At 36.1% G+C, this 27,902-nt stretch overlaps 1 protein-coding gene across 1 annotated transcript in view; it reads right to left on the bottom strand.

The window, feature by feature from the left end:
- LOC125280907 (ankyrin repeat domain-containing protein 26-like) overlaps positions 1–27,902 on the bottom strand; it is a 414,415-nt gene that overhangs the window by 32,898 nt on the left and 353,615 nt on the right. The window contains exons 59-65 of the mRNA XM_057304708.1: positions 27,069–27,102; positions 26,586–26,727; positions 20,506–20,719; positions 18,460–18,643; positions 9,500–9,570; positions 9,077–9,170; positions 5,774–5,886 (exon numbers count right to left, since the gene is read on the bottom strand). Of these exons, the coding sequence (XP_057160691.1) occupies positions 5,774–5,886; positions 9,077–9,170; positions 9,500–9,570; positions 18,460–18,643; positions 20,506–20,719; positions 26,586–26,727; positions 27,069–27,102 (852 nt within the window). The remainder of the gene's footprint in view (positions 1–5,773; positions 5,887–9,076; positions 9,171–9,499; positions 9,571–18,459; positions 18,644–20,505; positions 20,720–26,585; positions 26,728–27,068; positions 27,103–27,902) is intronic.

Below are 27,902 nucleotides of genomic sequence, written 5' to 3'. Positions count from 1 at the left end.
TCCAGTGTATTATTCTGTTCTGTTCACCTCTCTGATTATATTCTTTGTTTTCTTAATTTTAATTTTCTTTCTTTTGGGTTTTGGGTCTCTTCTGATTTGTTTAGTGTGTATTTTTCTGGAGTTCTGGTTGCCATTTTAGTATTTTGTTCTCTCATTCATCCATTTTTCTCTGGACAGAATGACAAGATGGAAAAACTCACCTCAAATAAGAGAACAAGAGACAGTAATGACTGCCAAGGACCTAATTATTTTGGCTATAAGATGTTGGAACTAGAGTTCAGAATAACAAGTATAAAGATACTAGCGGGGCTTGAAAAGAGCATAGAAGACACTAAAGAATTACTTTCTGGAGAAATGAACTAAAATCTAATCAAGTCAATATCAAAAACGATGTTAATGACATGCAATAAAAAATGGAGGTACTAACTGCTAGAATAAAGAAGGCAGAAAGGAGAAATAGTGATACAGAAGACAAAATGAGGGAGAATAAAGAAGCTGAGAAAGAAGAGAGATAAACTACTGGATCACGAGGGGAGAATTCGAGAGATAAGTGATACCATAAAGCAAAACAATATTAGAATAATTGGGATCCCAGTAGGAGAGGAAAGGGGGGGTGGCAGAAGCTGTATTTGAGAAATTATAGCAGAGAACTTCCCTAATCTGGGAAGGAAACAGGTATTCAAATCCAGGAGGCACAGAGAATCCCCTCCAACATCAATAAAAGTAGGTCAACACCTTGACATACAGTAGTGAAGTTTGCAAATTTCAGAGACAAAGAGAAAATCCTGAAAGCAGCTCGGGACAAGAGGTCCTTAACCGACAAGGATGAAAACATAAAGCTGGTGGGCAGGCCTGTCCACACAGAGCTGGCAGGCCAGAAAGGACGGGCATGATATATTCAATGTGCTAAATGGTAAAAATATGCAGCCAAGAACACATTATCCAGCAAGGCTCTCATTCAAAATAGAAGAAGAGATACAGAGTTTCCAGGACAAACAGAACCTAGAAAATTTGTGAGCACTAAACCAGCCCTGCAAGAAATATTAAAGGGGATCCTTGAAGCCAAGTGAGAGCCGCAAAGTAACACAGACCAGAAAGGAACAGAGACAATATACAGAAACAGTGACATTACAGATAATACAATGGCACTAAATTCATATCTTTCAACAGTGACCCTGAATGTAAATGGGTCAAAAGCCCCAATCAACAGACACAGGGTATCAGATTGGATAAAAAAGCAAGGCCCATTGATAGGCTCTCTGCAAGAGACTCGTTTTAGACCCAAGGACACCTCCCGATTGAAAGTGAGGAAGTGCAAAACCATTTATCATGCTAATGGTCATCAAAAGAAAGCTGGGGTAGCAATCCTTATATCAGACAAATTAGATTTTAAACCAAAGACTGTAATAAGAGATGAGGAAGGACACTATCATAATTAAAGGGTCTATCCAACAAGAAGATCTAACAATTGTAAATATTTATGCCCCTAACATGGGGGCAACCTATTATATAAACCAATTAATAACAAAAGTAAATAAACACATCAATGATGATACAATAATAGTAGGTAGGGGACTTTAACGCCCCACCCGCTGCAATGGATAGATCACCTAAGCAAAAGATAACAAAGAACAAGGGCTTTGAATGACACACTGGACCAGATGGACTTCACGGATATATTCAGAGCATTTCATCCTAAAGCCACAGGATACACATTCTTCTCGGGTGCACATGGAACACTCTCCAGAGTAGATCACACACTGGGTTCAAATCAGGACTCAACCAGGGCAAAAAGATGGAGATTATGCCATGCATATTTTTAGAACACAGTGCTTTAAAACTTGAACTCAGTCACAAGAAAAAATTGGAAGGACACAAATATATGGAGGTTCAAGAGCATCCTACTAAAGAATGAATGGGTCAACCAGGAAATTAAAGAAGAATTAAAAGAATTCATGGAAACAAAGGAAAATGAAAACACAACTGTTCAAAACCCGTGGGATGCAGCAAAAGCGGTTCTCAGAGGGAAGCACAGAGCAATGCAGGTCTTTCTCAAGAAACAAGAAAGGTCCTAAATACACAACCTAACCTTGCACCTAAAGGAGCTGGAGAAAGAACAGCAATTAAAGCCCAAATGCAGCAGGAGAAGAGAATTAATAACGACCAGAGCAGAAATCAATGAAATTGAAACCAAAAGAACAGTAGAACACAGCAACGAAACTGGGAGCTGGTTAAGAATTAGTAAGATCGATAAACCCCTGGCCAGACTTAGCAAAAAGAAGAGAGAAAGGATCCAAATAAATAAAATCACGAATGAAAGAGGAGAGATCACAACCAGCACCAAGGAAATACAAACAATTTTAAGGAACATAGTAGGAACAACTATAGGCCAACAAACTAGGCAATCTGGAAGAAATGGATACATTCCTAGAGACGTATAAACTACCAAAACTGAAACAGGAAGAAACAGAAAACCTGGACAGACCCGTAACCAGCAAGGAAAATTGAAGCAGTTATCAAAACTCTCCCAACAAACAAAACTTCAAGGCCGATGGCTTCCTTGGGGAGTTCTACCAAACATTTAAAGAGGAATTAATACCTATTCTTCTGAAGCAGTTTCAAAAATATAGAAATGGGAGGAAAACTTCCAAACTCTTCCTATGACGCCAGCATTACCTTGATCCCCAAACCAGACAAACACCCCACCAAAAAGGAGAATTACAGACCAATATTCCTGATGAACACGGATGCAAAAACTCTCACCAAGATACTAGCCAACAGGATCCATCAGTACATTAAAATGATTATTCACCACAACCAAGTGGGATTTATTTCTGGGCTGCAAGGGTGGTTCAACATCTGCAAATCAATCAATGTGATATGCTACTTTAAGGAAAGAAAGGACAAGGACCACATGATCCTCTCGATAGACACAGAAAAAGCAACTGATAAAGTACAGCATCCTTTCTTGATTAAAACTCTTCACGGTGCAGGGATAGATGGAACAGAACCTCAATATCATAAAAGCCATCTTCAAAAAGCCCACAGGGAATATCATTCTCCATGGGGAAAAACCGAGGGCTTTTCCTCTAAGGCCAGGAGCATGGCAGGGATGTCCACTCTCACCACTGTTGTTCAGCATAGTACTAGAAGTCCTAGCCTCAGCAATCAGATAACAAAAAGAAACAAAAGGCATCCGAATCCGCAAAGAAGAAGTCAAACTCTCTTCGCAGACGTAATACTCTATGTATGGAATATGGAACATTATGGAATATGGTGGAACAAGACTCCACAATATGGAATATGGTGGAACAAGACTCCACCCCAAACTTGTTAGAACTCATATAGGAATTCTGCAAACTGGCAGGATAGAAAAATCAGTGCACAGACATCAGTTGCATTTCTATAGACTAACGATGAGACAGAAGAAAGAGAAATTAAGGAGTCAAACCCATTTACAATTGCACCAAAAACCGTAAGATTAGAAATCAGAAATAAACCTAACATATTACATGGTGCACTGGGTGTTATACGCAAGTAATGAATCATCGAACTTTGCATCGGAAACCGGGGATGTACTGTATGGTGACTAACATAATAAAATTAAAAAAAATTAAAAAAAAAAAGAAAGAAACCTAACCAAAGAGGCAAAGGCTCTGTACTCTGAAAACTCTAGAACACTCATGAGAGAAACTGAGGAAACTACAAAGAAATGGAAAAACATTCCACGCTCATGGACTGGAAGAACAAATATTGTTGAAATGCTATGTTACCTAGAGCAGTCTATACCTTCAATCCAATCCCTATCAAGGTACCATCAACTTTTTTCACAGAGCTGGAACAAATAATCCTAAAATTTGTATGGAACCAGAAAAGAACCTGCATAGCCAAAGGAATGTTGAAAAAGAAAACCAAAGCTCGTGGCATCATAATTCCGGATTTCAAGCTCTATGACAAAGCTGTAATCATCAAGACAGTATGGTACTGGCACAAAAACATTCTGTTTCTTTGGCCAATGAAACACAATAGAGACCCCAGAAATGGACCCTCAACTCTATGGTCAACTAATCTTTGACAAAGCAGGAAAGAACAGCCAGTGGAAAAAAGACAGTCTCTTCAACAAATGGTGTTGGGAAAATTGGACAGCCACATGCAGAAGAATGAAACGGGACCATTTTCTTACACCATACACAAAAATAGACTCAAACTGGATGGAAGACCTAACTGGGAGACAGGAACCCGTCAAAATCCTAGAGGAGAACATAGGCAGCCACCTCTGTGACCTCAGCCGCAGCAACTGCTTGCTAGACATGTCTCCAAAGGCAAGGGAAACAAAGACTTCATCAAGATAAAAAGCTTTTGCCTAGCAACGGAAGCAGTCGCCGACACCAAAAGACAACCACGGAATGGGAGACGATATTTGCAAACGACATATCAGTTAGAGGGCTAGTATCCAAAATCTATAAAGAACTTATCAAACTCAACACCCAAAAAACAAATAATCCAGGCAAGAAATGGGTGGAAGACATGAACACACATTTCTCCAAAGAAGACATATAAATGGCCAACGGACACATGAAAAATGCTCACCATCACTCGGCATCAGGGAAATGAATACAAATCAAGACCACCACGAGATATCACTTCACACCAGTCAAAATGCTAAAATGAACAAGTCAAGAAATGACAGATGTTGGCAGGGATGCAGAGGAAGGGAACCCTCTTACACTGTTGGTGGGAATGCAAGCTGGTACGGCCACTCTGGAAAACAGTATGCAGGTTCCTCAAAAAGTTGAAAACAGAGCTACCCAAAGACCCAGAAATAGCACTACTAGGGATTTACCCCAAAGATACAAATGTAGCGATCCGAAGGGGCATCTGCACCCCAATGTTTATAGCAGCAATGTCCACAATAGCCAAACTATGGAAAAAGCCCAGATGTCCAATGACAGATGAACAGATAAAGATGTGGTGTGTGTGTGTGTGTGTGTGTGTGTGTGTGTGTATACACAATGGAATATTACTCAGCCACCAAAAAAATGAAATTGTACCATTTGCCGTGATGTGGATGGTACTAGAGGGTATTATGCTAAGTGAAATAATTCAATCAGAAAGAGAATTATCATTTGAGTTCACTGGTATGTAGAATTTAAGAAACAAAACAGAGGAGCCTAAGGGAAGGGAGGAAAAAATAAAAGCAGATGAAATCGGAGCAGGAGACAAATCATAAGAAACTCTCAATCATAGGAAACAAACGGAGGGTTGCTGGAGGGGAGGAGGGTGGGAGGATAGGGTAACTGGATGATGGACATGAAGGAGGGCACCTGATGTAATCAGGACAGGGTGTTATGTAAACTGATGAATCCCTGAACTCTTCCTCTGAAACTAATAATACACCATAGGTTGATGAATTGAATTTAAATTAAACAATAATACAAAATAAGAATATAGAAGCCAAACCAAGATAACTTTTGAGGTGATTAAACAATGACACAGAGAGGTTTTTAGATACTAAAATATTGGTTTGAAGGGAAGAACACTATTAAAAGGAAAGATTACCAAAGAACAAAGATATCTTGCAGAAACTATTCAAGGTGGACGATGAAAAGTGCAGTTGCTATTGTTAAGGGAACTATTGTTACTATTTAAGGAATCTAATTAAAGTGTAAGTATAATATTTTGGCAAGAATTTGTATTTAGGTTTTAATAAAGTAAAATGATAGTTAAATCAATTAATTAATGGTTAAAATGATCTGAAATATTACAGTCTTACCTAGTAATCTCTTTTTCTAATTGACCATTTTTCTTCACTTCTTGATCCAAACAATATTCCAGAGATTGTTTTAACTCAATAAATTTCTTCATCTCTCCCCTTTTATCATCACACTTTGAAAAAACATTTTAAAGAAAATTATTTTTAAAAATCTAGATACTCATTCTTCTTTCATAAAATATTATTTCTCATGAATTCATGACTAAGACATGTGTAGACAGTTTTATAAACTACATTTTATAAATTTTATAAATTAAAATTTATAATTGTATGTTTTATCATTATATAAATGGTTTATAATTAACTTTAATTTTAAATGTATATAATGTAGTTTAAAATTTATGATTTTAAATTTTATCTAATGTAGTTTTACAAACCTGATGCCAATAAAAACAAATTTCAAATGTAAGGAACTTTCTTCAAACAGCTTAAACTGATTTTACACTGTCATCATTATTTTTTCTAGAATTTAAATTGCCAAAATTTACTTGTGAAATACAGAGGTTCTTACCCATATTAATACTAAGTGTTAATGAAAACATTTTAAAAGTGGCTATACTTACATTTTACTTTCTGACAATACCCTAGAAGCATTTTCATCCATAGCTTAAGATACTCTGCGTTCTGTGAGATCACACCTTTCTAAGATAACCTCTGAAAAATTCCTATGCAGTCCCCATTACAGTTTTGATGATCATCTGACTTTAGGATGAGATACTCTCATTCTCTGCAAGCATTTCAAGCATTCTCTGCAAAATTTCAATTTCTTCTTTTCTATTAACTACTTTTCTCTTTAAATAAAGTTTAAGTCTTCTCGATATTATAGAAAAACTTTTGCTTAACTCCTGCAGCTTTTACTATCATCCTGCTTCTCCCCTTTCGCTGGCCTTGAACATTCTTTATTTAATGTGTCCTTTCATCCACAGATTCAACTTTTCATCACTTTTCTTCTTTTCACTAAAATCTGAGCTTCCATCCTGGAATTCCACTAAAAAAATTTGAGGGTCATCAAGGATCTTTTTTTTAAAGTCCTTATCCACTTTACTTCTCAGCAGCCCCTGAAAACAATGACCACACCCTCCCCTCTGCTCTTCTAATCCCATTTTATTTCTAAATGACAGCAACCGCTAACATTTAGTCCCTGACCCTTGCTCTTCCTCTCTTCAAATCCTCTCCAAGTTGTTTAAATCTCAAGGCTTCAAAACCAGATTCTCTAATCTACATTTCCAGCCTTGACCCCTGTACTGAGGTCATTTGTCCTTTTGATCTTCCTTCTAGTTCCTCACAGACAATATTCAAAACCACACACTCAAAAACCGTTACCTGATGTGGACTACATCAGCTAGTGTTTTTAAAAAAATTATTTATTTGAAATAGAGAGAGAGTGCATGAATGGGGGAAGGAGCAGAGGGAGAGGGAGCAGGGAGCCCGGTGCAGGGCTCAATCCCAAGACCCTGAGCTCATGGTCTGAGCTGAAAGCAGGAGCTTAACTGACTGAGCCACCAGGTGCCCCTAGACAGCTAATCTTCTACAGTTTATGTTGACTCTTTTTGGTATTACTTCAAGTATATTGTTATTTTATCATCTCAGGGGGCACCCTTACCCTTAGGATGCTGACCACCATACTTTGTCTTGCTTTTCTTTTATGATGCAAAGGTTTTTCACAAGGGTCAGATTATCAACTTTTCACCTTTGTTTTCTTTTGAATAATTTCCTATTCCGTAGAGATTTGATCTTAGGGAAGTCTTCCGGAGTTCTTTTCAGACACATACTTGACTATATTGTTTGGAAGCTTAAGTCAGCCTAGGGCGATATATCTCTTCTTCCCAATCCAGATTCTTCACCTCAAAACTGTGTCCATCAAATATCTTAACCCAGGTAGTCTCTGGCCTGGGGATTCGTGAGCTAAATCCTTCTAGAGAAGTCAGGACTATGGACTGAGTTGGTTGAAAGCTGTTTTTGTTTCACAGGGTAGACCTTAAAGTGGCTAATAATTTTCTGTCATAACCCTAATTCATTTCCATTGGAATCTACAGAATAGCTGTGGATATTCTTAAAAACCTGACAATATTTGATACCTTCCTTAATAGATTTCTGTATGACACTGGAGGGGGACAAACCCTGGCATTCTCATTCACAGAAGACTCTTTATCAACATATTGTCATGTTACTTACGCTCAATGAAAAGCACAGTAATACAATGTGACTAATTTATATGAAATCAAAAAAAAAAATAATTTTCGATGTTTCCTAGGCCACGGAAAGGACCAGTCAACAGAATGTGCCAGTTCCCCTCGTAGGTATAGCTGTATAATGAAATTTGAAAGTATGCAGCTTTTGTGACTAAAAGAAACTAGTGGTAGGTGCATCTACCTCATTGTTCCAAGTTAGGACTCACAATGCAGTCCTCTCATCTTACATCATTGGTAGCCTCTCCTACAAAGGAGGGTGTAAATGGCACGAGAATCTGGTTCTGCTTGGTAAATAGTTATATGGTTTTCACTACGGATCAATAAGTTGGAATTGGGGATTGCACATTAATTTTTTCTGAGATTCGATTGTTAAATCTCTGAAAGGCTGATTAATTCAAGTGAATGAAAAGAAATGAGCTCCAGAACTTGCAATGAATGCTAGGAGTACTGTTACTACGTAAGGCCCTGATTGAGCACTCATTTCTACTTTTTCACTGGCATCTCTTTTCCTTTTCAAAATCCAACAAAAGGAAAAATATATTCCTTTGAGAAAAACGTTTGCATAATGACCTAGTAGTCATTCTTGAAGAGGACAACAAATTACAAATTTTTGATTACAAATCACAACAAATTATCATTAAGGTAATCCATCCTCAATTTCATTAAAGGGTTTAGATTACAAGAGAAAGTCAGAATTCAAGATCAAATTATTACTCAAAGTTTGGGAATTTTTAAACATATTGAAAAATATTAGCAGGGACTCAGACACCTGTATACCAATAATCACGGCAGCATTACTAACAACAGCCAAAAGGTGGAAAAACCCAATTGCCCACTGACAGATCAACAAAATGTGGTAGGTATAAAATATTGCTTTTCTTAGACTATTCACAATCTTTTTTATTACAATCTTCTATAAAAATTATTAATTTTTTAATTCAGTCAACTTCATCTATAAAGAGGAATTATACTACTAGTAGTCAGTAGCAAAAATATGAATAAACATTTTTATCAGTGAAAATTTTCATATTATCCAAAATATTCTTATACACTACTACTAGAGAAATAAAAATTCCTTTTCGGTAGGACAGAAATTAAGAGACTGACTTACCGAACTTGTACTTAACAGGTTTTCCTGAAGCTCTTCAATTCCGCCCGCTTGCTTTTTGACTCTATCTTTTAACTCGGCATTTTCAACTTCAGGCCTAAAATGTGTATTTTAAAATTATTCTCACACACAAATTTTAAAAGTACCGTATAATTTCTAAACAGACATCTGAAGATGTTACATAAATTCTTAAAAATTTAAAAAGTAGAAGATTTGGCAACTGTGCCATTTTCTGGTTTTGTAGTTAATGTGCAAAATTTAAAGATAATATGCAAAAATCATACATTTCAATAGAGCACAAAGCTGAAATTTTTATCTAGCTTAACAATGATGTATTTATTGTCATCACTGATATATTTCTCATACTACACTGCTTATCTGCTTTATAAATACTCAAGCTATTTTCTGTGCTGCTTTAAATTGTACTTTTGAATGTGATCTTTTGACTTCTCAATACATCTTACAGCCTCTGCATGTCGATCTTGTGCTTCTTGCAACTAAAAAAGAAAAGAAAGAAACACTTTTAACTATTGGCAATCTACTATAAAACCACCATCAGCTATTTTTGTAAATAAAATGTTATTGGACACAACCACACTCTCCTCTACATACTGATTCATGACTACAGCAGAGTTGAGCTGCTGCAACAGAGACCTATGGCCTACAAAGCCTCAAATATTTACAGGGAGTCTGCTTCTCTCTCCCTCTGCCCTTCCCCACCGCTTGTTCTCTCTCTCTCTCTCAAATAAATAAATAAAATGTTAAAATAAAATATTTACAAACTCCTTACAGAAAAGTTTACTGACTTCTCTAGTGCTAAAACGTAACACTTTTCATGTTTTTAAATTTTATTTTATCAGCTAAACCTACAAATGTACATATTGGTCAAAGGGGGAAAGACAGAAAATAACCTTATGGGAAACATTTCTATTTTTGTATTCCAAGCACCACATCAACTATAATTGTAAACATTCATGTATGTGAATGACCACGGCTATTCCAGTGATTATAGAAGCTAACATGCTGCTTTCAGTGACAACCAGGTATTTCACGGAATAGTATGAGAGGCAGTATCTTCGTAGGAACCAGAATGCCTACGGTCCGAATTCCCAACACCACTGGGTATTATTAGCTGTGTGACCTGGAACAAATTACTTAAAATTTCTGTGTCTCAGTTTCTTCTTCTGTGAAATGAAGAAAATAATAGTATCTACCACACTGGGATGTTGGGAAGATTAAATTAGGAAATATGCATGAACTCTTTAGAAGGGGATGTAGCACACACCAAATTCTAAGTGTCTGCAATTAGCATTATTATTGTTGCTGCATGTTATGTTCTAATCATATTTGATATTTTAGGCAGATGAGACCACAAAAGTGGTCTCATCTACAAGTTATACTGAATCGTTCTTTGTATCACTGAAAGTGGCAGCAAATGGGGAGCACGAGGCCCAGAATATATCCTCAGTACTTCAAAAAACTTGCACCAATTCCACCAGCCAACAGTACTTTTTTTCCACTTATAATTATTTTAACTTACTCCCTCTCTGTACTACTCAGTGGACAATGCTCATGGACTACAGTGCCAATAGTACCTCCTAGACTGAGTAATAAATAATTTACATGACCATCAGAGGCAAGGGAAAGCCCCTGATGTGGAAATAATGGACTCTTGCTAAATCAATGTTCCCAAATCATTTCATGTTTATATTGTTTATTTTAGCAACTGTTTAAGTTACACTGCTTTAGCAAGTACTCTGATGAATAGATTAAGGCTACATGCTATATGGCATATCAGAAAAGCTGTCCCCAGGGGCGCCTGGCTGGCTCAGTCAGAAGAACATGCAACTCTTGACCTTGGAGTCATGAGTTCAAGCCCCACATGGGTGTAGAAATTACATAAACAAACAAACTAACTCTAAAAAAGGAAGGAAAAAAAGAAAGAAAAAAGAAAAGCTGTCCCCAGAGCTTTATAGTTGGTAAAGTGTTAAAAGCTGTAAATCTCAGTTCTGCCTGCAAAATGAAGAAAAGCAAATTTAGGCTGTTTTTCCATAGTTGGGGGGGAGGGGGACAACCATTTGATTGAACACTTCTCCTCTGTCAGATTAAATGCTTTCAATTTTACATTTAATTGCTTAAAATACATTTAGAAAATAAAAGCTTTGTTATGTCAATGTCTTCAATAAGAAATTATTGATATGGTATAAAGCACTTAATTTTATCCTAAAAACTTTTAAGTTAAAATATTTTCAATTTATACAAGGATAGGTACCATACATAACCCATATTTTCCCACTTAGATAAATGCATACTTAGACAAAATCATCTCGCATGAGAAAAATAAAAACAATGTAAAACGAAGGACTAAATTGTTCTGCACAGACTAAATGACAAGTGTGAAGAGAGTAAGGTCAGTGGGAATTAGAATAGTCGGAGAGAGCTCCATGGAGAATGAGAGACTATGAGCCAGGTCTCAATAGTGTAGGATTAGGCAAGAGGAAGGGAACCTAAAAGGACAGAAAGGACAGCATGAGTAAAAGCCTGAGAGATGGTGAAATCATCCCAATTCCCTCAGAGGATAAAATCTGATGGCAGGGAAATAAAAATGGATGTCCAGACAATAACTAAATGAACGCTCACAGCAGCATTATTAATGGCGAAAAAGTGCAAACAACCCAAAGGTGCATCAAGCGATGAATGAACAGGGTTTTAGCCCACAATGGAGCACGTTTGACAATAAAAAGAAATGGAGCACTGACATATGCTATAACACAGATGAACCCTGAAAACATTAAGTCAAAGAAGCTACTCAAAAAGGACCGCACACTGTGTGATCCTCTTTATGTGAAATATTCAGAACAGGCAACTCTATAGAGGCCGGAAGTAGCTGGTGGTTGCCTGAGGCTCGGGGCAAGGGCTAAGGATTTCTTTTCAGGGTGATGAAAATGTTCTACTTGATGGCAGTGATATTGCACAACTCTATGAATATATTCAGAAACCATGAACTACACATGTTAAATGGGTGAATTGTATGGTATGTGTATTTTACCTCAATAAGGCTTTAAACAAATCTAAAGGCAGGACCTAGATAATTTTCTTAATTCTCTCTTTGGGGTGTATATACTATACATGATCTGAATATTTCTATGCATTTACAATGTATCTGAAAGGAAACAAAAATGAAGGAAATGCCTAAGTTCAACTGGTTTGTGAAATGACTTTTCTGTACAAGTTATCCTGAAATCAGTACAGATTCTCTATCCATTCATAAAAGTGAGGATGAGAAATAAGAATTCTCTGAAACATTCCATTAAACACTATCTTCTGATTTTATATGGCTCACCTCATCATGGCACCAGAGATATCATTAAAAAACAGTGTTTAGGGCACCTGGGTGGCTCAGTTGGTTAAGCATCCAACTCATGATTTCAGCTCAGGTCATGATCTCATGGGTCACAGAATCAAGCTGGCATGGGGCTCTGCGCTGGTCAGGGAGTCTGCCTCAGACTCTCTCCCTCTCCCTCTCCTCTCCCCTCACTCAGGCACACGTGTGCATGTGCATGTGCTCTCTCTCTCTCAAATAAATAAATAAATCTTTAAAAAAAAAACGGTTTGGAAGAAAAAAAAGTCCCTCAATTTCTGTGAGGAATGATGCGTTAAGTCTCAACTTCCGTAAGCGTAAATAGTATAAGAAAAAATGTATAATACAAACAGCAGAATGAAAGTCAAAGTTTAAGAAATAAGTGCACTGCGAAGATACTAAAATTATACTAAATCAACTATAATGAAAATACAAAAGAAAGTGGTCCGTGGAAATCAGCATCCTAAAACATTTTATATTATTTAATCAGCTACAGATTAACCATTAACATGTTCCATTTACTACATACTTGACTTCTGATGTGACTTAATTTCTCCTTTAAATCCTGTGCCTCATCTTCTAAATTAATATGACAACGTGATGTAACCTCTAGTGATGCCTCTGACATAGATTGTTTTTTTAGGGTATCAGCCAGTTCTAGTTGAAGCTGTGTCATAGCTACCTAATAAGACATTTCTGCTACTGATTTTATAAGTCATCTTACTCTTAAGTTGTGTTAATAATATGTAACTCTAACATACGTCCTTTGAAAAATATCGCCACATATGTCAATTCACCTTCTTTTTCTAATATGTACACATTGCTGTTTACTGAATTTGGTTAAAGACACAAAAAGGTGTTATCATCTTGCCCAGTCAGTATTATGTTACTTAGATAATTAATTCAGCCCCACTACCCATTCCTTGTTGATGAATTTGGAAAGCTTCCCAACCTACTGAAGTCTCAAAAAGAAATGGGTATATAGGTGGGACTAGCAGTGGTAAATTCTACATTATGATATGTTTTCCCTCTTTTTTATTAGAGGCTTCAATTAATGTCAAAGTTCCTCACATATTCAATCCTCTGCTCAAATCCTTCTAATAGATTACTATCTCGGGACAAAAGGGAAGTCATTCTAATGGCTTTCAAGGCCCTAGATAACCTGGCTTGCACCTCCCTCCCTGACCTCCATTTCTGCTACACAAGAATCCTGCCATCCCTCATTAATCTGAAAATGGAGATCCAATGCCAAATTAACGAATTACAGAGATATAGTTCTCTTTGTATTGGACAAACTTATGCCCAGATCATAGTAATTGTGCTCTGAAATGACCAAATTACGTGTAAAATTGCTTTAAAAAATTATAAATAGCACTGGGAAGATTAAATCAAACACAGTTTTGCTAAAGCTCACCACAGTTGTCCCAAATTATGATTTAATGAAAAGTAAGTGCCTTCAAAGAGGTAAAAGGTCATAAGAATACATGATTTCAGACTAAAACTTCAAATTTATGTAAGTAAAAATAAAGTTATGCCAACCTAAAATTTATAAAGAGCTACCAAAGGAAAAGTACTGAGACACAGCATCTCAGTTCATGTGGGAAGTCAGGAGTTAACTGTCAAGTTAATCCACTTAACTGAATCTCAATTTCAAAATGCCCATTTTAGGTATGTGCATTTCCATTTATCTGTTCATCATGGTATTAAAATGTGATGACAAAGATTAAAAGTATTATTTTAGCAGTATAAAACTAAATTATTAATATTAGCCTACTATCTATCAGCAATCATAACTTAACCTCTTAAACTTTCATAGATGGCACAACAATTTTATTCAGATTAAAGCACTTCTCAAGTCTAATTTTTATTTGCTAGATACAAGTTAACCCTGGCTTATAGTCTATATATTTTTTATATTCAACTAGATTCAAAATTCAGCCATAATCATTCAGGTCATGATCTCAGGGTCCTGAGGAGGAGTCCTCCAATGTGGAGCCCTCTTGGGTTTCTCTCTTCCTCTCCCTTTGCCCCACCCCCATTCATGTGCAGGTGCACTCTTTCTCTCTAAAAAAGAAAATAATGATAATAATTCATAATCAAATATTACTTTGAATTTTCTCTCAGGAAGCTTGAAAAATATTTATCTTTCTGGATACTTCTCTCTCTACTTTCTCCTTTTCATACTAATAAATTCTTTTTTTTAAAAGATTAAATTCATTCATTAACTCTTCATTTCTTTCTTCCAACATAAGACCTTGTTTTTCACTTTCAGCCTGAAATTTTTCTAGAATATCCTGAACCTGGTCTTGGATATTAATTTCTATCTTTTCTTTACTGGCAGCTTTGTTGTAAGCATCATCTAGTTGCTGTTGAAGCAGCGTATTTTCACTTTGTAGTTGAGATAATCTCTCTTCTAAGGATTCCTGCTGTCCAACGTATTTATTCACTTTATCTTGTTCATTTCGATGCTTGTGTTCAATTTCCTTTTTCTGACACTGTGTGTGACTTAGGTCTCCCTGTACACGTTCTAAAACCAAAGTGTTTTCTCTGAGGGCATCTCTTGGGTGACGGAGCTCAATTTCTAAAGTATTGAGTTGACCTTCACCTTTCGAAAGATTCTGAGAAGGCAGCTCATTGTTATCTTTCAGGTTAGACACATCGAAATTCAATTTCTCCTGCACAGGAACACATTCATCTTTTGCTCTCTGGAAAGGAAGTTCTAGGTCTCTCTTTGATGTCTGAATTTGATCACGATCCTGTATAGCACTAGCTAGTCTAGCTCGGCATGATTCAACTTTTGCATCCAGTCTTTCCTTATTTTCCTCCTTGCCCTCCGATTTTGACTTTAGCATTGTATTCTCAGCGGTCAGAGCATTAATCTGTCCACTATACAGGAATATTGTTTTTCTTAATGTTTCCTCGGTCAGTTTTATGGTCTTTTGAAGGCTGGCATTTTTCTCTTTTATAATTGCAATGTCTTCACAGTACTTCTTTTCTTTTTCCCGGTTTTGATTGTTTATAGTGCCTATTTCCAGTCTTAGCATGGCAAGTTGATCCTGACACCTGTGGTTTTTATGCAACAGACCTTTTTCTTTTCCATGACTATTAAAAATCTAAGTGAAACAAAGGAGACTTTTAGCTGGAACTCAATAAAATGACATTATCATGATGTTCTCTGAAATTAAAGAATAACCTATGTTTATACAACGAACAGGTTGCAGTAAGTGGATATCCAACGGGAAAGAAATAAAGTTGGGTCCAAACCTCAAACTTTATACAAGCCTAAATTCCCAAAGGTTCAAAAATTTAATTGAAAAAAATGAATACATGAGAGGAAAAAAGAAACCACGACAAAATTTTTAAGAATCTCACAATTGAAAGGCCTCTCTCTGATTTACAACAAACCCAGAAAGCTTGAAATAAAAGATTAATAAATCTGACGACACTAAACATTGAGTTTACAGTCTGATATCTAACACAGCCACCCCACAGTAAAATCCTTAGCTCTGCATATGTTTGGACAGATTAAATTTCCTAAAATTCTTTTTTCCTGACAATATTCCACAGAATTCCAGTTTTCTAACATTTCTATAGTCAGTTATAAGAATTGCATCTACTGACAACCGACAAATCCAGGCACTGCACTATACACACTTCTACATACTTCAATGACCATTTTTAGTTATCACAATTCTAGAATGGAGAGGTTAAAAATAGTAAGTGAGCTGCAGGACTTTCCTCAGGTCTTCTTACTCCACTACTAGTGCTCTTGCACCAAACTGCAGTTCTTCTCTAGTGGAAATCATCAATACAAAAGGAGCCTTAGGGGCGCCTGGGTGGCACAGCGGTTGAGCGTCTGCCTTCGGCTCAGGGCGTGATCCCGGCGTTGCAGGATCGAGCCCCACATCAGGCTCCTCCGCTATGAGCCTGCTTCTTCCTCTCCCACTCCCCCTGCTTGTGTTCCCTCTCTCGCTGGCTGTCTCTATCTCTGTCAAATAAATAAATAAAATCTTTAAAAAAAAAAAAAGGAGCCTTATATTTCAAAATACTGGTGGTAAATAAGGTAAAATGTATACAGCTCTTAGAAAAATCATCAGATTATTTGCTGCTGCAATAAATTTTATTTCCTCTTCATGATGTTTAAAATGGTAAGAAATACAAAATGGGGGGAAATACACTGAGCTGTTTTATTAGGAATAAAATACTCATCAATTAATTATCATTAGCATATGATTGTTTCAAAAGCACCTTGTAATAAAATAGGATACCACTTGGAGCAAATTGCTACTTTTCTCAAAAGTAGGACACTAACATCCAAAAGAAAGTCTCTGAACAGGCTACACTTTTCCTCCTGTTCGTCAGTGGAAGCGTTAAGCTAAACTCTCTATTAATACAGAGGTGATGAAGTAACTGCCCCAAAACTGAAACATATGTTGTCAGTAGCAATAGTTTTGAGCTTATGGAAAGCTCATCAATTCTTATGGAAAATAATAAAAGCCTCTCCATTGGATGAGGACATTATGAATGTCACTATTTGACGCTTGCAGACAAATGCATTTAAATTGAGACTATTACTTTAGCCACTGGACCAGAAATGTCACTGCCCCTTATGTCCCCCATATGTGTGTGTGTGTGTGTGTGTGTGTATGTATATATATATATATATATATATTTATATGCTTTATATATATATATATATTTATATGCTTTATATATATATATATATATTTATATGCTTTATATATATATATATATATATATATATATATATATATATGCTTTAAAAATCCTCTATACTTTCCATGATCTACACTGTTGGTTTTTAAAATATATATATATGCATACATGGAGAAAAAATAGTATTTCAGAAAATAAGATATGTATACATACAAATACATACACACATGTACTTCAAAATGACTAAAGAAAATACCCCAGAATGCATTTTCTTTTTTTTTTTTTTTTGGCTCTATTTTTTTTTAATTAATGATTTTTTATTATATTATGTTAGTCACCATACAGTACATCCCCGGTTTCCGATGTAAAGCTCGATGATTCATTAGTTGCGTATAACACCCAGTGCACCATGCAATAGGTGCCGTCCTTACTACCCATCACCGGTCTATCCCATTACCCCACCCCCCTCCCCCAGAATGCATTTTCTTATCGGCCTTTTCTAGCTCCTTTTGTTTGCAAAGGTGATGGTTTAGAATTCCGTCTTGTAATATTCTGGCATTCTGTTCTTGAGAAAGGTGTTTCTTGTGTCGTTTTGTTCTTCTACAACCTAGAGACCTATTCTCACTAGGATTTTGGATCACACCATTAAAAAAGAAAGTCAAAAGCTTAAGAGAACTTAAAAAAAATGTTCAAAAGAAGTAGCCTTTGTAAAGACAGGATTTTTATCCTGCTCATGAATAACTCCAATTTTAATTTAAATGACAGCTAAATTTGTCATAGAGTAAAAATACAGGTACATACAGTATGTGAAATAAAATTTCTTTACAAAACATTTAACTAGTTCCATCATAGTCTCAAGGTGATTTAGCCTGCATTTTCACATAAAAAATCCAAAACTGAGGTGCCTGGGTGGCTCAGTTGGTTCAGTGTCCTATTCTTGGTTTTGGCTCAAGTCATGATCTCAGGGTTGTAAGATCCAACCCCACGTTGGGCTCTGCACTTAGCGCAGTGTCGGCTTGAGATTCTTTTCCCTCCCTCTCCCTCCCCCTCTACTTCTTCCCCTGCTCATGCTCTCTCTCTAAAAATAAATAAAATCTTAAAAAAAAAAGAGCCAGCATTCACATTTATCTCAATTTACTTTCCATCCCTTAACTCAGAAAATATACATACAGCATATATGAGAAGCCAAGGATTCCAATAAGCTATTAATTTTAGCTATAAATATCATAGTTCCTATTAGGATAAAACTGAATTTTTTATCTATTTTATATCTAAATAATATACATTAAATCAAAGGGATATTATAAATAATATTGATGGAAATACACAATTTTTATCAAAGATGTACCTGATTCAAATTATTTCTTACACTCCTCAATTCCTCATCCTGTGTCCGAAGAGTAACTTCAAGCTGTTGTTTCAGTTCAGCTTCTTTATTATACTGCTGTACTGTTCTTTTTAATTGCTCCTTATTTTTTTCATATAACATATCAGTATTTCTTCTTTTTTCTTTTTCCCTTTTGAAGGAAAACCTGCAAATAAATGGACTTATTTTAAAATTTGTTTTGTAAGCAATAAAAAGTTCATTTCATGATCTGGTTCCATATTGGTTTACTGTCCAAATGAAATTTCTATGTTCTTTTTTTTTTTTTTTTAAGATTTTATTTATCTATTTGACAGAGAGACAGCCAGCGAGAGAGGGAACACAAGCAGGGGGAGTGGGAGAGGAAGAAACAGGCTCCCAGTGGAGGAGCCTGATGGGGGGCTTGATCCCTGAATGCTGGGATCACGCCCTAAGCCGAAGGCAGACGCTTAACGACTGAGCCACCCAGGCACCCCGAAATTTCTATGTTCTTAATTTTTTCCTTTCTAGGGCTCATGGTTTTAATTTCTCACTTCAATCTCTTCCAAAAGATACACAGAGTTGAAAAGAAGCCATGAGAAAGCATTATGCAGTTTAGTAGTAAGCTTTAGTCAATAACTCTGGTAGATATTGTAGGGAAAGAAATTTTGAAATTATTCAAGAAAGTTAGAATTGAAAATTATCGTTTCTCGCATAGTCATAATTACTCTTCCATTAGAATAATTTAGTTACTAATTAAAAAGAGAAATTGCTGTTTATAAATTCACTAGAAGTAGATTTCTACTTCACAAAACATCACAGGTACCTCTAAAAATAATTTGCAGTGTAAGACAGAATCTGCAGATGTCATTTGCACAACATACCCCTGCAGATTACTGTGATCCAGGACTAGGCTAGGGAGTCTAATATCTGTTGCCCTATACATTTTATGTTTCTTCTTCTGCAATACTCTCAGTTGACCTTGTTGATTATTATTCATTTTATTTTTTTAAAGATTTTATTTATTTGACACAGAGAGAGAGAGCACAAGCAGGTGGAGTGGCAGGCAGAGGGACAGAGAAAAGCAGGCTCCCCGCCGAGCAGAGATCTGGACATGGGGCTCGATCCCAGGACCCTGGGATCATGAACTGAGCCGAAGGTAGACACTTAACCAACTGAGCCACCCAGGAACCCCTATTATCCACTTTATAAATCATTTGAAAACCCCTTCTAGACCAACACAGGATCCATATTAATTAAGTAAACAATAAAGAGTAATATGTGCTTGCAGCACAGACTTTTGAATTAATTTTACCTACATATAAGAGAGATGTTGAGCAACTTGAGCAGTAATCATTTTCCATGTTACTTTTTAATCGCTGCGTATGTTTAAAACTGAATAAATTTTTAAACATTTTTCTGTCTTGAGAAAAATGGCCATGTTATACTCTGTTCACGGGCATACGAATTAATATAAACTTCCCTGAGAACAATTTAAAAATAGGATCGAAGACATTCTTTAAAAATTTTTATACTTTAAGTAACCAATACTATATTGAAGAATGTATTCCAAGTACGTTAACCAGAAATGTAGAAACAGATTTATATAAGAGACATTCCTTACAGCTTTAATTAAAGTATAGAAAAACGAAAACCGACCAAAATTCAATTTGTTAAATAATGAGGTTTCCATATGATGGACTTCTATATGGTCATTAAAATTATGATTTGGAATATACATTAAATTATTTGTAGAAGTATTCACCGTTAAGAACTTGCTGTATTATTCAGAAGAATCCCATACTTCACAATACTAAAGACATTTTCTTCCCTATAAAATCCTAGAAGGTAAGTTAGCAACTACAAAACTTCTCCTACATATCTGTAGTATAAAAGTCAATAGCTCAAGGGGTGCCTGTCTGGCTCAGTCGGGAGAGCATGCAACTCTTGATCTCATGGCTGTGAGTTCAAGCCCCACACTGGGTGTGGAGCCTATTTAAAATAATAAAAAAATAAAAGTTCAAATACTTCCTTGAAACCAAGACGTCATACCTCAAACTGCAGCGTTCTTGTTCCCATTCCACTTTTTGCTGCTCCAACTGCAATTTAATTTCTTTTGTTTGTGATAGCTCCTTTTGTAGACCATTAACCGAATCTTCCAATTCTTTATTTTTTCTTGTAAGTTGCTCACAGTGATCATTTTTAAGTTCTAATAATCTTTCAAACGAACAAACCGCATTCCGAATTTTTAATAAATTAACAGAATCTACATCAGAGAAAAAACAGAAACAGAATATATAGGGCGCCTGGATGGCTCAATTGGTTAAACATCCGAGTCAGGTATCGGCTGAGGTCATAATCTCAGAGTCCTGGGATTGAGCCCCGCATGGGGTTCTTCACTCAGCACGCAGTCTGCTTGAGATTCTTTCCACGCCCCCTCCCTCCCCCTCTGTTCTTCTCTCACCCCCCTCCCCCCGCTCATGCTCTCTCTGAAATAAATTACTTAAATCTTAAAAAAAAAGAAAAAAAATATGAGTACTTTTTGCATATAAAGGACTGTGTGCTTTCACATTCACTCATTCATACATTAAACAAATATATATTGAATGAGTTCAATATAAAAGATATTATACGGGCACCTGGGTGGCTCAGTCGGTTAAGCATCTGCCTTCAGCTCAGGTCATGATCTCAGGTTCCTGGGATCAAGCCCTGCATTGGGCTTCCTACTCAGCGGGGAGTCTGCTTCTCCCTTCTCCTCTGCCTCTGCCCCTCCCCCAGCTTGTGCACTCTCCCTCTCTCAAATAAAAAAATCTTAAAAAACAAAAAGATATTATACTAAGCTCTGCAGATTAAACAGATAAGATCCCTGGCTCTTATTTAGCTTCACGTCTAGTGAAAGGGAAAGACAAATAAAACGACAATTACAAATTCAGATAGTTCCTATAAGGAAACGGAGTTCTAGGATCACATAACATAACGTGATCTACCCTGGGAAGGGAAGATTCCCCGAGGAAGAGAGAACTATTCTGAGAAATGAAGGAGGAGCAGGAAGCAAGTGAGCAAAGGAAGAAGAAGAGCATTCAAGACAGCCTACAGCATGTGCCAAAGTTCCATTGCAATCTGCTTCTGGCCAAGATGGAGTAACAGGTACTGATTTACCTTCCTACCTGAAACAAGCCAAACACAAAAAGATAAAATACATTTTCAAATTATTTTCAAGACAAAAGACTTCAGTCAATGAAGGACAATGATCCCTGAAAACAAAAGAAGTTAGCCTAACACATACCCGAACTCACTGCCTTGGGAGAATTTCCACCGACCATGACACAGGCGAAAAAACTGAGATAGACTCCACCAGATTCCCTGAGTTGAGATGACGGAACTGAGAATCCGGTGAAACCAAGGCAGATAGAGATCAGAGGTCAAAACACCGGCGAGAAGAAAGCAGAACAAAGAAAGAACTCTAGAGATCTGCAGAGGGCTCCGCTGGTGCTCACACAGCACCAGGGATAGTATCGATTCCCATTAGCCATGCTGGGAAAACTCATAACCTGTAGCACAATGAATACAGTAGTAGGTCTTGCCTCAGCGGTGGGGAACAATGAGCTCTAGGCTGAGCACTACTCTGGATTCACCTAACAATTCATAAGAATAGGACTGGAAAGGGACAAACTGTTTGTAATCAACTTAGCTATATCTCAAAAGAAAGCATAAAAAGGTAAGTAGAGGCATAGAAGCTATTTTTAAAAAACCAAATACAACTTACAGAGATGTAAATTATGTCAGACATGAAAAATACACTGGATAGGAATAAACACATATTAGACATCACAAAATAAAAGACTGCAATTGACCTCAGAAAACTGTGAGAAAACTTCAAGTGGCTAATCTACAATTCCTCAAAGAGGCAGAGGAAAGGAACCAGAAAAAAATATTTGAACAAAAAATGTCTGGGGCACCTCGGTGGCTTAGTCGGTGGGTGTCTGTCTGCCTTCAGCTCAGGTCATGATCTCAGGGTCCTGGGATCAAGCCCCATATCGGACTCCCTACTTAGTGGCAAATCTCCGTCTCTTTCTGCCCCTCCCCCTGCTTGTGCATTTTCTCTCTCTCAAATAAATGAATAAAATCTTAAAAAAAAAAAAGAAAAATGACCAAAACCTTTCTAAACTTAATGAAAACTATACTCCCACAGATCCAGAAGGATCTGACTAGGAGAGAAGAAATGGAAGTTAACTATTATAATTTTCTTAAACTGCATATGATGTGGTAAAACATTACTTGAAGGTGGATTGTGATGCTTAAATCATATACTTTAAACCCTAATCACTAAAATAGCAAAACTAAAGAGTTATAGTGAGTAAGCAAAATACATACACACACACACACACACACACACACACGTGAATAAAACTAAATCATAGAAATTACTTGATTAATCTAAAAGAAAGTAGAAAAAGAAGAGAATGGGAACAAACAGCAGAAAGGACAAATGGAAGTCAAACAACATGCCCACAGATTCAATTCAACTACATTAACAATCACATGAAATGAAAATGGTCTAAAAGCCTCAATTAAAAGGCAGATTCTCAAAATGGATAAAAAAGGAAGACCTAGGGGCACCTGGGTGGCTCAGTCCTAAGCATCTGCCTTCGGCTCAGGGCGTGATCCCGGAGTCCTGGGATCGAGCCCCGCATCAGGCTCCTCTGCTGGGAGCCTGCTTCTTCCTCTCCCACTCCCCCTGCCTGTATTCCCTCTCTTGCTGGCTGTCTCTCTCTCTCAAATAAATAAATAAATAAATAAATAAATAAATAAAGTCTTAAAAAAAAAAAAGGAAGACCTAATTATATGCCACCTATAACAAAAAATGAACTTTAACACAAATTTGTTAGAAGGCCAGAAATATGATAGACCACACTAACACTTGACAAAAGAAGGCTGAGCCTAAGTGGCTATATTAATACCAGACAAAATAGGTAGCAAAGCAAAAAACATTAGCAGCAATAAATAAGGTCATTTTATAATGATTAAAGGGTCAACTGAAAGAAGCATAACAAACCTAAATGTTTACACGTCTATTAATAGGTTCAAAATACATAAAGCAAAAATCGACAGAATTGCAGAGAAACAGGCAAATTCACAATTATACTCTGAGATTTCAACAGGCAGAAAATCAGCAAGAATGTAGACTTGAACACCACCATTCTTCTCAAGTTTCCATAGAACATTTAACAAAAGAGACTATATTTTGGGTCACAAAATAAATTGTAATGAGAGGGGTAAGTCAAAAGGACTAAGTCATAAAAGTGCGTTCTGTAACCACAGAGAAATCAAATTAGAAATCAAGAATAAAAATAGCTCTGGAAAATACTTGAATATTTGCAAACTAATTAATACATATCTAAATAATCCCTGGGTCAGAGTGCCTGGGTGGCTCAGTTGATTAAGCATCTGTCTTCAGCTCAGGTCATGATCTCAGGGTCCTGGGATCAAGCCCCACATTGGGCTCCCTGCTCAGAGGGGAGTCTTCTCCCCACCCCCCCGCCAAGCTCATGCTGTCTCTCTCTCTCTCAAATAAATAAAATCCTTAAATAACCTCTGGCTCAAAGAAGTAATGAAAAAAGAAATTAGAAAGTATTCTGAACTGAATGAAAAGGAACACATAACATATTAGAATTTCTGGAATCCTGCTATAGCAGCACTCATATGAACATTTATAACACTGAATGTATGTATTAAAAAAGAAGAATACTCTCATATTGATGACCTTTGGCTCCACCTTAAGAAATTAGTAAAATAGTAGTCAAAAACAAGTCTGATAACTTTTGGTTATGTAGAAAATCTGACAGAATTTTTTAAAAAGCTTCTAGAACTAGTAAATGAACTCATCAAGTTTGGAGGATATAGAATCATTATAAAAAATCAACTGTATTTCTATTCATTAGGAATAAACAATCAAAATTTAAAATTTAAATTAAAAATTAATTTTAATTATTAATTAAAAATTAAAACTGCATTGAAAAATAAAAAATAATCACAGGTAATATCATAAAAGATAGAAAGACCTAGACACAAAAAACTATAAACTATTACCAAGAAAATTTAAGAAGACTTATATAAATGGAGAGATATACTCTGTTCAGGGTTGAAAAATTCAGTATTGTTAAAATTAATCTGTAGATTCAACATAATCCAAACCTGATTTTCAGAAGACCACCAGAGTTTTTTCTCTTAGAAAATGACAAGTGGATTCTACAATGCATGTGGATAAAATAAATAAATGTAATTCATGTGGAAACACAAAGGACCTAGAATAGCAAAAGAGCCCTGAGAGAGAACAAAACTGGAGGACTAACCCTAACCACCTGATTTCAAAAATTATTATAAACTGGTAGTAATTAAAACAGCATGATATTGGTGTAATGAAGGCTAAAGAGATCAATGGGACAGAGAAGAGTCCGTAAATAAACCCACACATATATGGTCAACTGATCCTGACGAAGATGCAAATGGCATGAAGTAAAGACAATACAGCCTTTTCAACAAACGGTGCTAGGACAACTGGATATCCATACGCAAAAAGAATGAACCTGGATCCATACTCTGCATCATAAATAAAAAAGAATACAAAATGGGGGCGCCTGGGTGGCTCAGTCAGTTAAGCGTCTGCCTTCAGCTCAGGTCATGATCCCAGGGTCCTGGGATCGAGTCCCATGTCCAGATCTCCATGCAGTGGGGAGCCTGCTTCTCCCTCACCCTCAGTCTGCTGTTCCCCCTGCTTGTCCTCTCTCTCTGTCAAGTAAATAAATAAAATCTTTTAAAAAAAAAAGAATACAAAATGGATCACAGATCTAAACGTTAAGACTAAAACTATGAAGCTTTGCTTTTAAACTACAAAACTTCTAAAAGAAAGCATGAGAGAAATCCTCTGACCTTGTGCTAGGCAAAGATTTCTTAGATAGGAACACCGAAGGCAAGAATCCATAAAAGAACAAATGCATAAACTGGACTTCACCAAAAAGGAAAACTGCTCTTCAAAAGACACTGTTGAGAGAATGAAAAGTCACAGGCTGGGAGAAAATCTTTGCCAAAAAATAGGTGATAAACTATATCTGGAATAAACAAAGAATTCTCAAAACTCAACAAATCAGAAAACAACCTAATTTTTAAAATGACAAAGAATTTGGACAGTTCAAAGAAAATACACAGATGGCAAATAAGCACATAAAAATATGCTCAACATTATCTTATTAGGGCAATGCATACTAAAACCGTAATGATATATATACTGCATGCCCACCAGAATGGCTAAGATTTAAAAAACTGACAATATTAAGTGTTCATGAATATACAGGGAGAAATTAGAACTCCCATACACTGCTGGTGGGAATGGAAAATGGTGCAACTACTTTACAAAGCAATTTGGTAGTTTCGTAATAAGGGGATATAACGAAACATGAGACTTACGGGTGATAGATATATTAACTGCCTGAATCACGGTTATGGTTTCACAGGAGTATACATATGTCAAAACTATCAAATTATACACTTCATATACGTGCAGTTACCTAACTAAATCTATGGGGGTGGGGAGGAAGCTCTATTATAGGAAATATCATCCAAACTAGTGGCTGAGACACAGATGGAAAGAAGGATATGAAACAGTACAAGATGAAGCTGAGGACCGTGGTGTTTCACGCTAGAGCAATGAGAAGTAAAAGCTAAGCTTTAAGCAAGGGGGTAACGTGACAAAATATAAATTTTTAAAAATATATGATTATGGTTGCAGCGTAGACCAAGATTCTGGGAGGTGGAATGACAGGGAAAACCGTCCTGAGGTTATTTCAGTATCCTAGGAGAAAAATACTGGTAACCTGACCTTGGGTGAAGGCATAGAAGAGAAGCAGAGTCAACAAACACATCGGGTGTGCCATTTTCATGACGAAAAGTATAGTGGAAATTATAGCTCTTTGGCTGAGAGTACTCAGCAGTTCTCTGTCTTCATGAAAAACATATTTGTGAGATGAGTAGCTCTATAACAGATCAGTGTTGTGTGGTACAGCACTAGACAAGATGTGCACATATTACTACCGTAATATACATATAAAGGCTTTATATTTATACCACGGTCCTACCTTTACAATCCATGCCAAGTTGTTCAATTAGCAACATGCAACTCCTAAAATCAAAGCAAGGCAGCTTGCAATCCTCTGAAGCTGTTCCAGATAATGGGGTTAAGTCATCAAGGTCATCTGTAAAATTAATTTGCTTTTTGATCTACAAATAAATAATAATTTCAAAATGTCCCCCAAATATTTATAAAATATACTAAGTGTAGAGAGATGATAAATACCCATCTTCTTATAAAAGCAAAAACATAGGTACTTTTTCAAAGAACTGATTTTTCTCAAAACAACCTTTATCAATAACTAGTGTTTCTGAATAACATTTTCACAACAAATAGAAATTCCTCTATTTTGTCACTATACCTTCCCTAAAGTAATTTTTTACCATGGAATAATATTTCTGATAAATATTATTTATCAAAATAATACAATAAAGTAAAAATTAAAAAATTAATAAATGAAATAAAATTATATATATATATATTTTTTTACCTCTTTCTTTTCCTTAGATGTTTTCTTTGCAGGTCTAAAAAGAAAAAAACCAATTCTTTTCAGGCAAACATTAAATACTTAAAATACAAAGAATATCTAAATCATATCTAAACATATTATTAATAATATTAACAAAACATTAAGATCAAATTGACAAAGAGCAAGGGAAAATCATAATGTTACTTACATTATTTGATACAAAGAAATATACCACACTTTTTTGTTAGCATTTTCAATAAAAACAAGCTTTTACTGGCTCTAAAACCTATTTGCAGGGTTCAAACTAAATTCTTATATGAAAGAAACCCTTTCTTAATAATCATGATAGTAGTGTTTTGAGGATTTACTGTGCAGCTACTATGCATTATTATGAACACTTCACTACGTCTCTAGGTATTTTAAGCCTCACAACAATCTTATAAACGTAGGTAATTATATTAGGTATTTTACACAGGAAGAAAAGGAGGCACAGAAATAAGGAACTTCCCCAAGCCCATACAGCTGGTCAGGAGTAGACCCAGAATTCAAATCCAGGATATCTGCCTTCAAAGCATGTGTTTTACAATATGTGGTGAGAGTAATATTTAAGTGTTTCTAAGTAATATGATAGCAAATGAATCTATTATTATTCCATTCCTACCTCTAAGTATAAATAATAATTTCTGAATCTTACACATTTTTTTTAAATAAAAAGACGTCATACTAGGCCATATTTAAAATCTACTTTCAATAAACTAAAGATTTGCTTCTTCTAAAGAAGTTCATCAATGGGCATTCATTTATTCATTCAAATGTTTATTCACGAACACACACTGAGCACACAATATGTGTCAA

The sequence above is a fragment of the Ursus arctos genome, unplaced genomic scaffold (assembly GCF_023065955.2).
Source record: "Ursus arctos isolate Adak ecotype North America unplaced genomic scaffold, UrsArc2.0 scaffold_30, whole genome shotgun sequence".
NCBI classification, from domain to species: domain Eukaryota; kingdom Metazoa; phylum Chordata; class Mammalia; order Carnivora; family Ursidae; genus Ursus; species Ursus arctos.
Note: the sequence above shows the minus strand (reverse complement) of the source record. Positions and strands in the feature narration are given on the sequence as shown.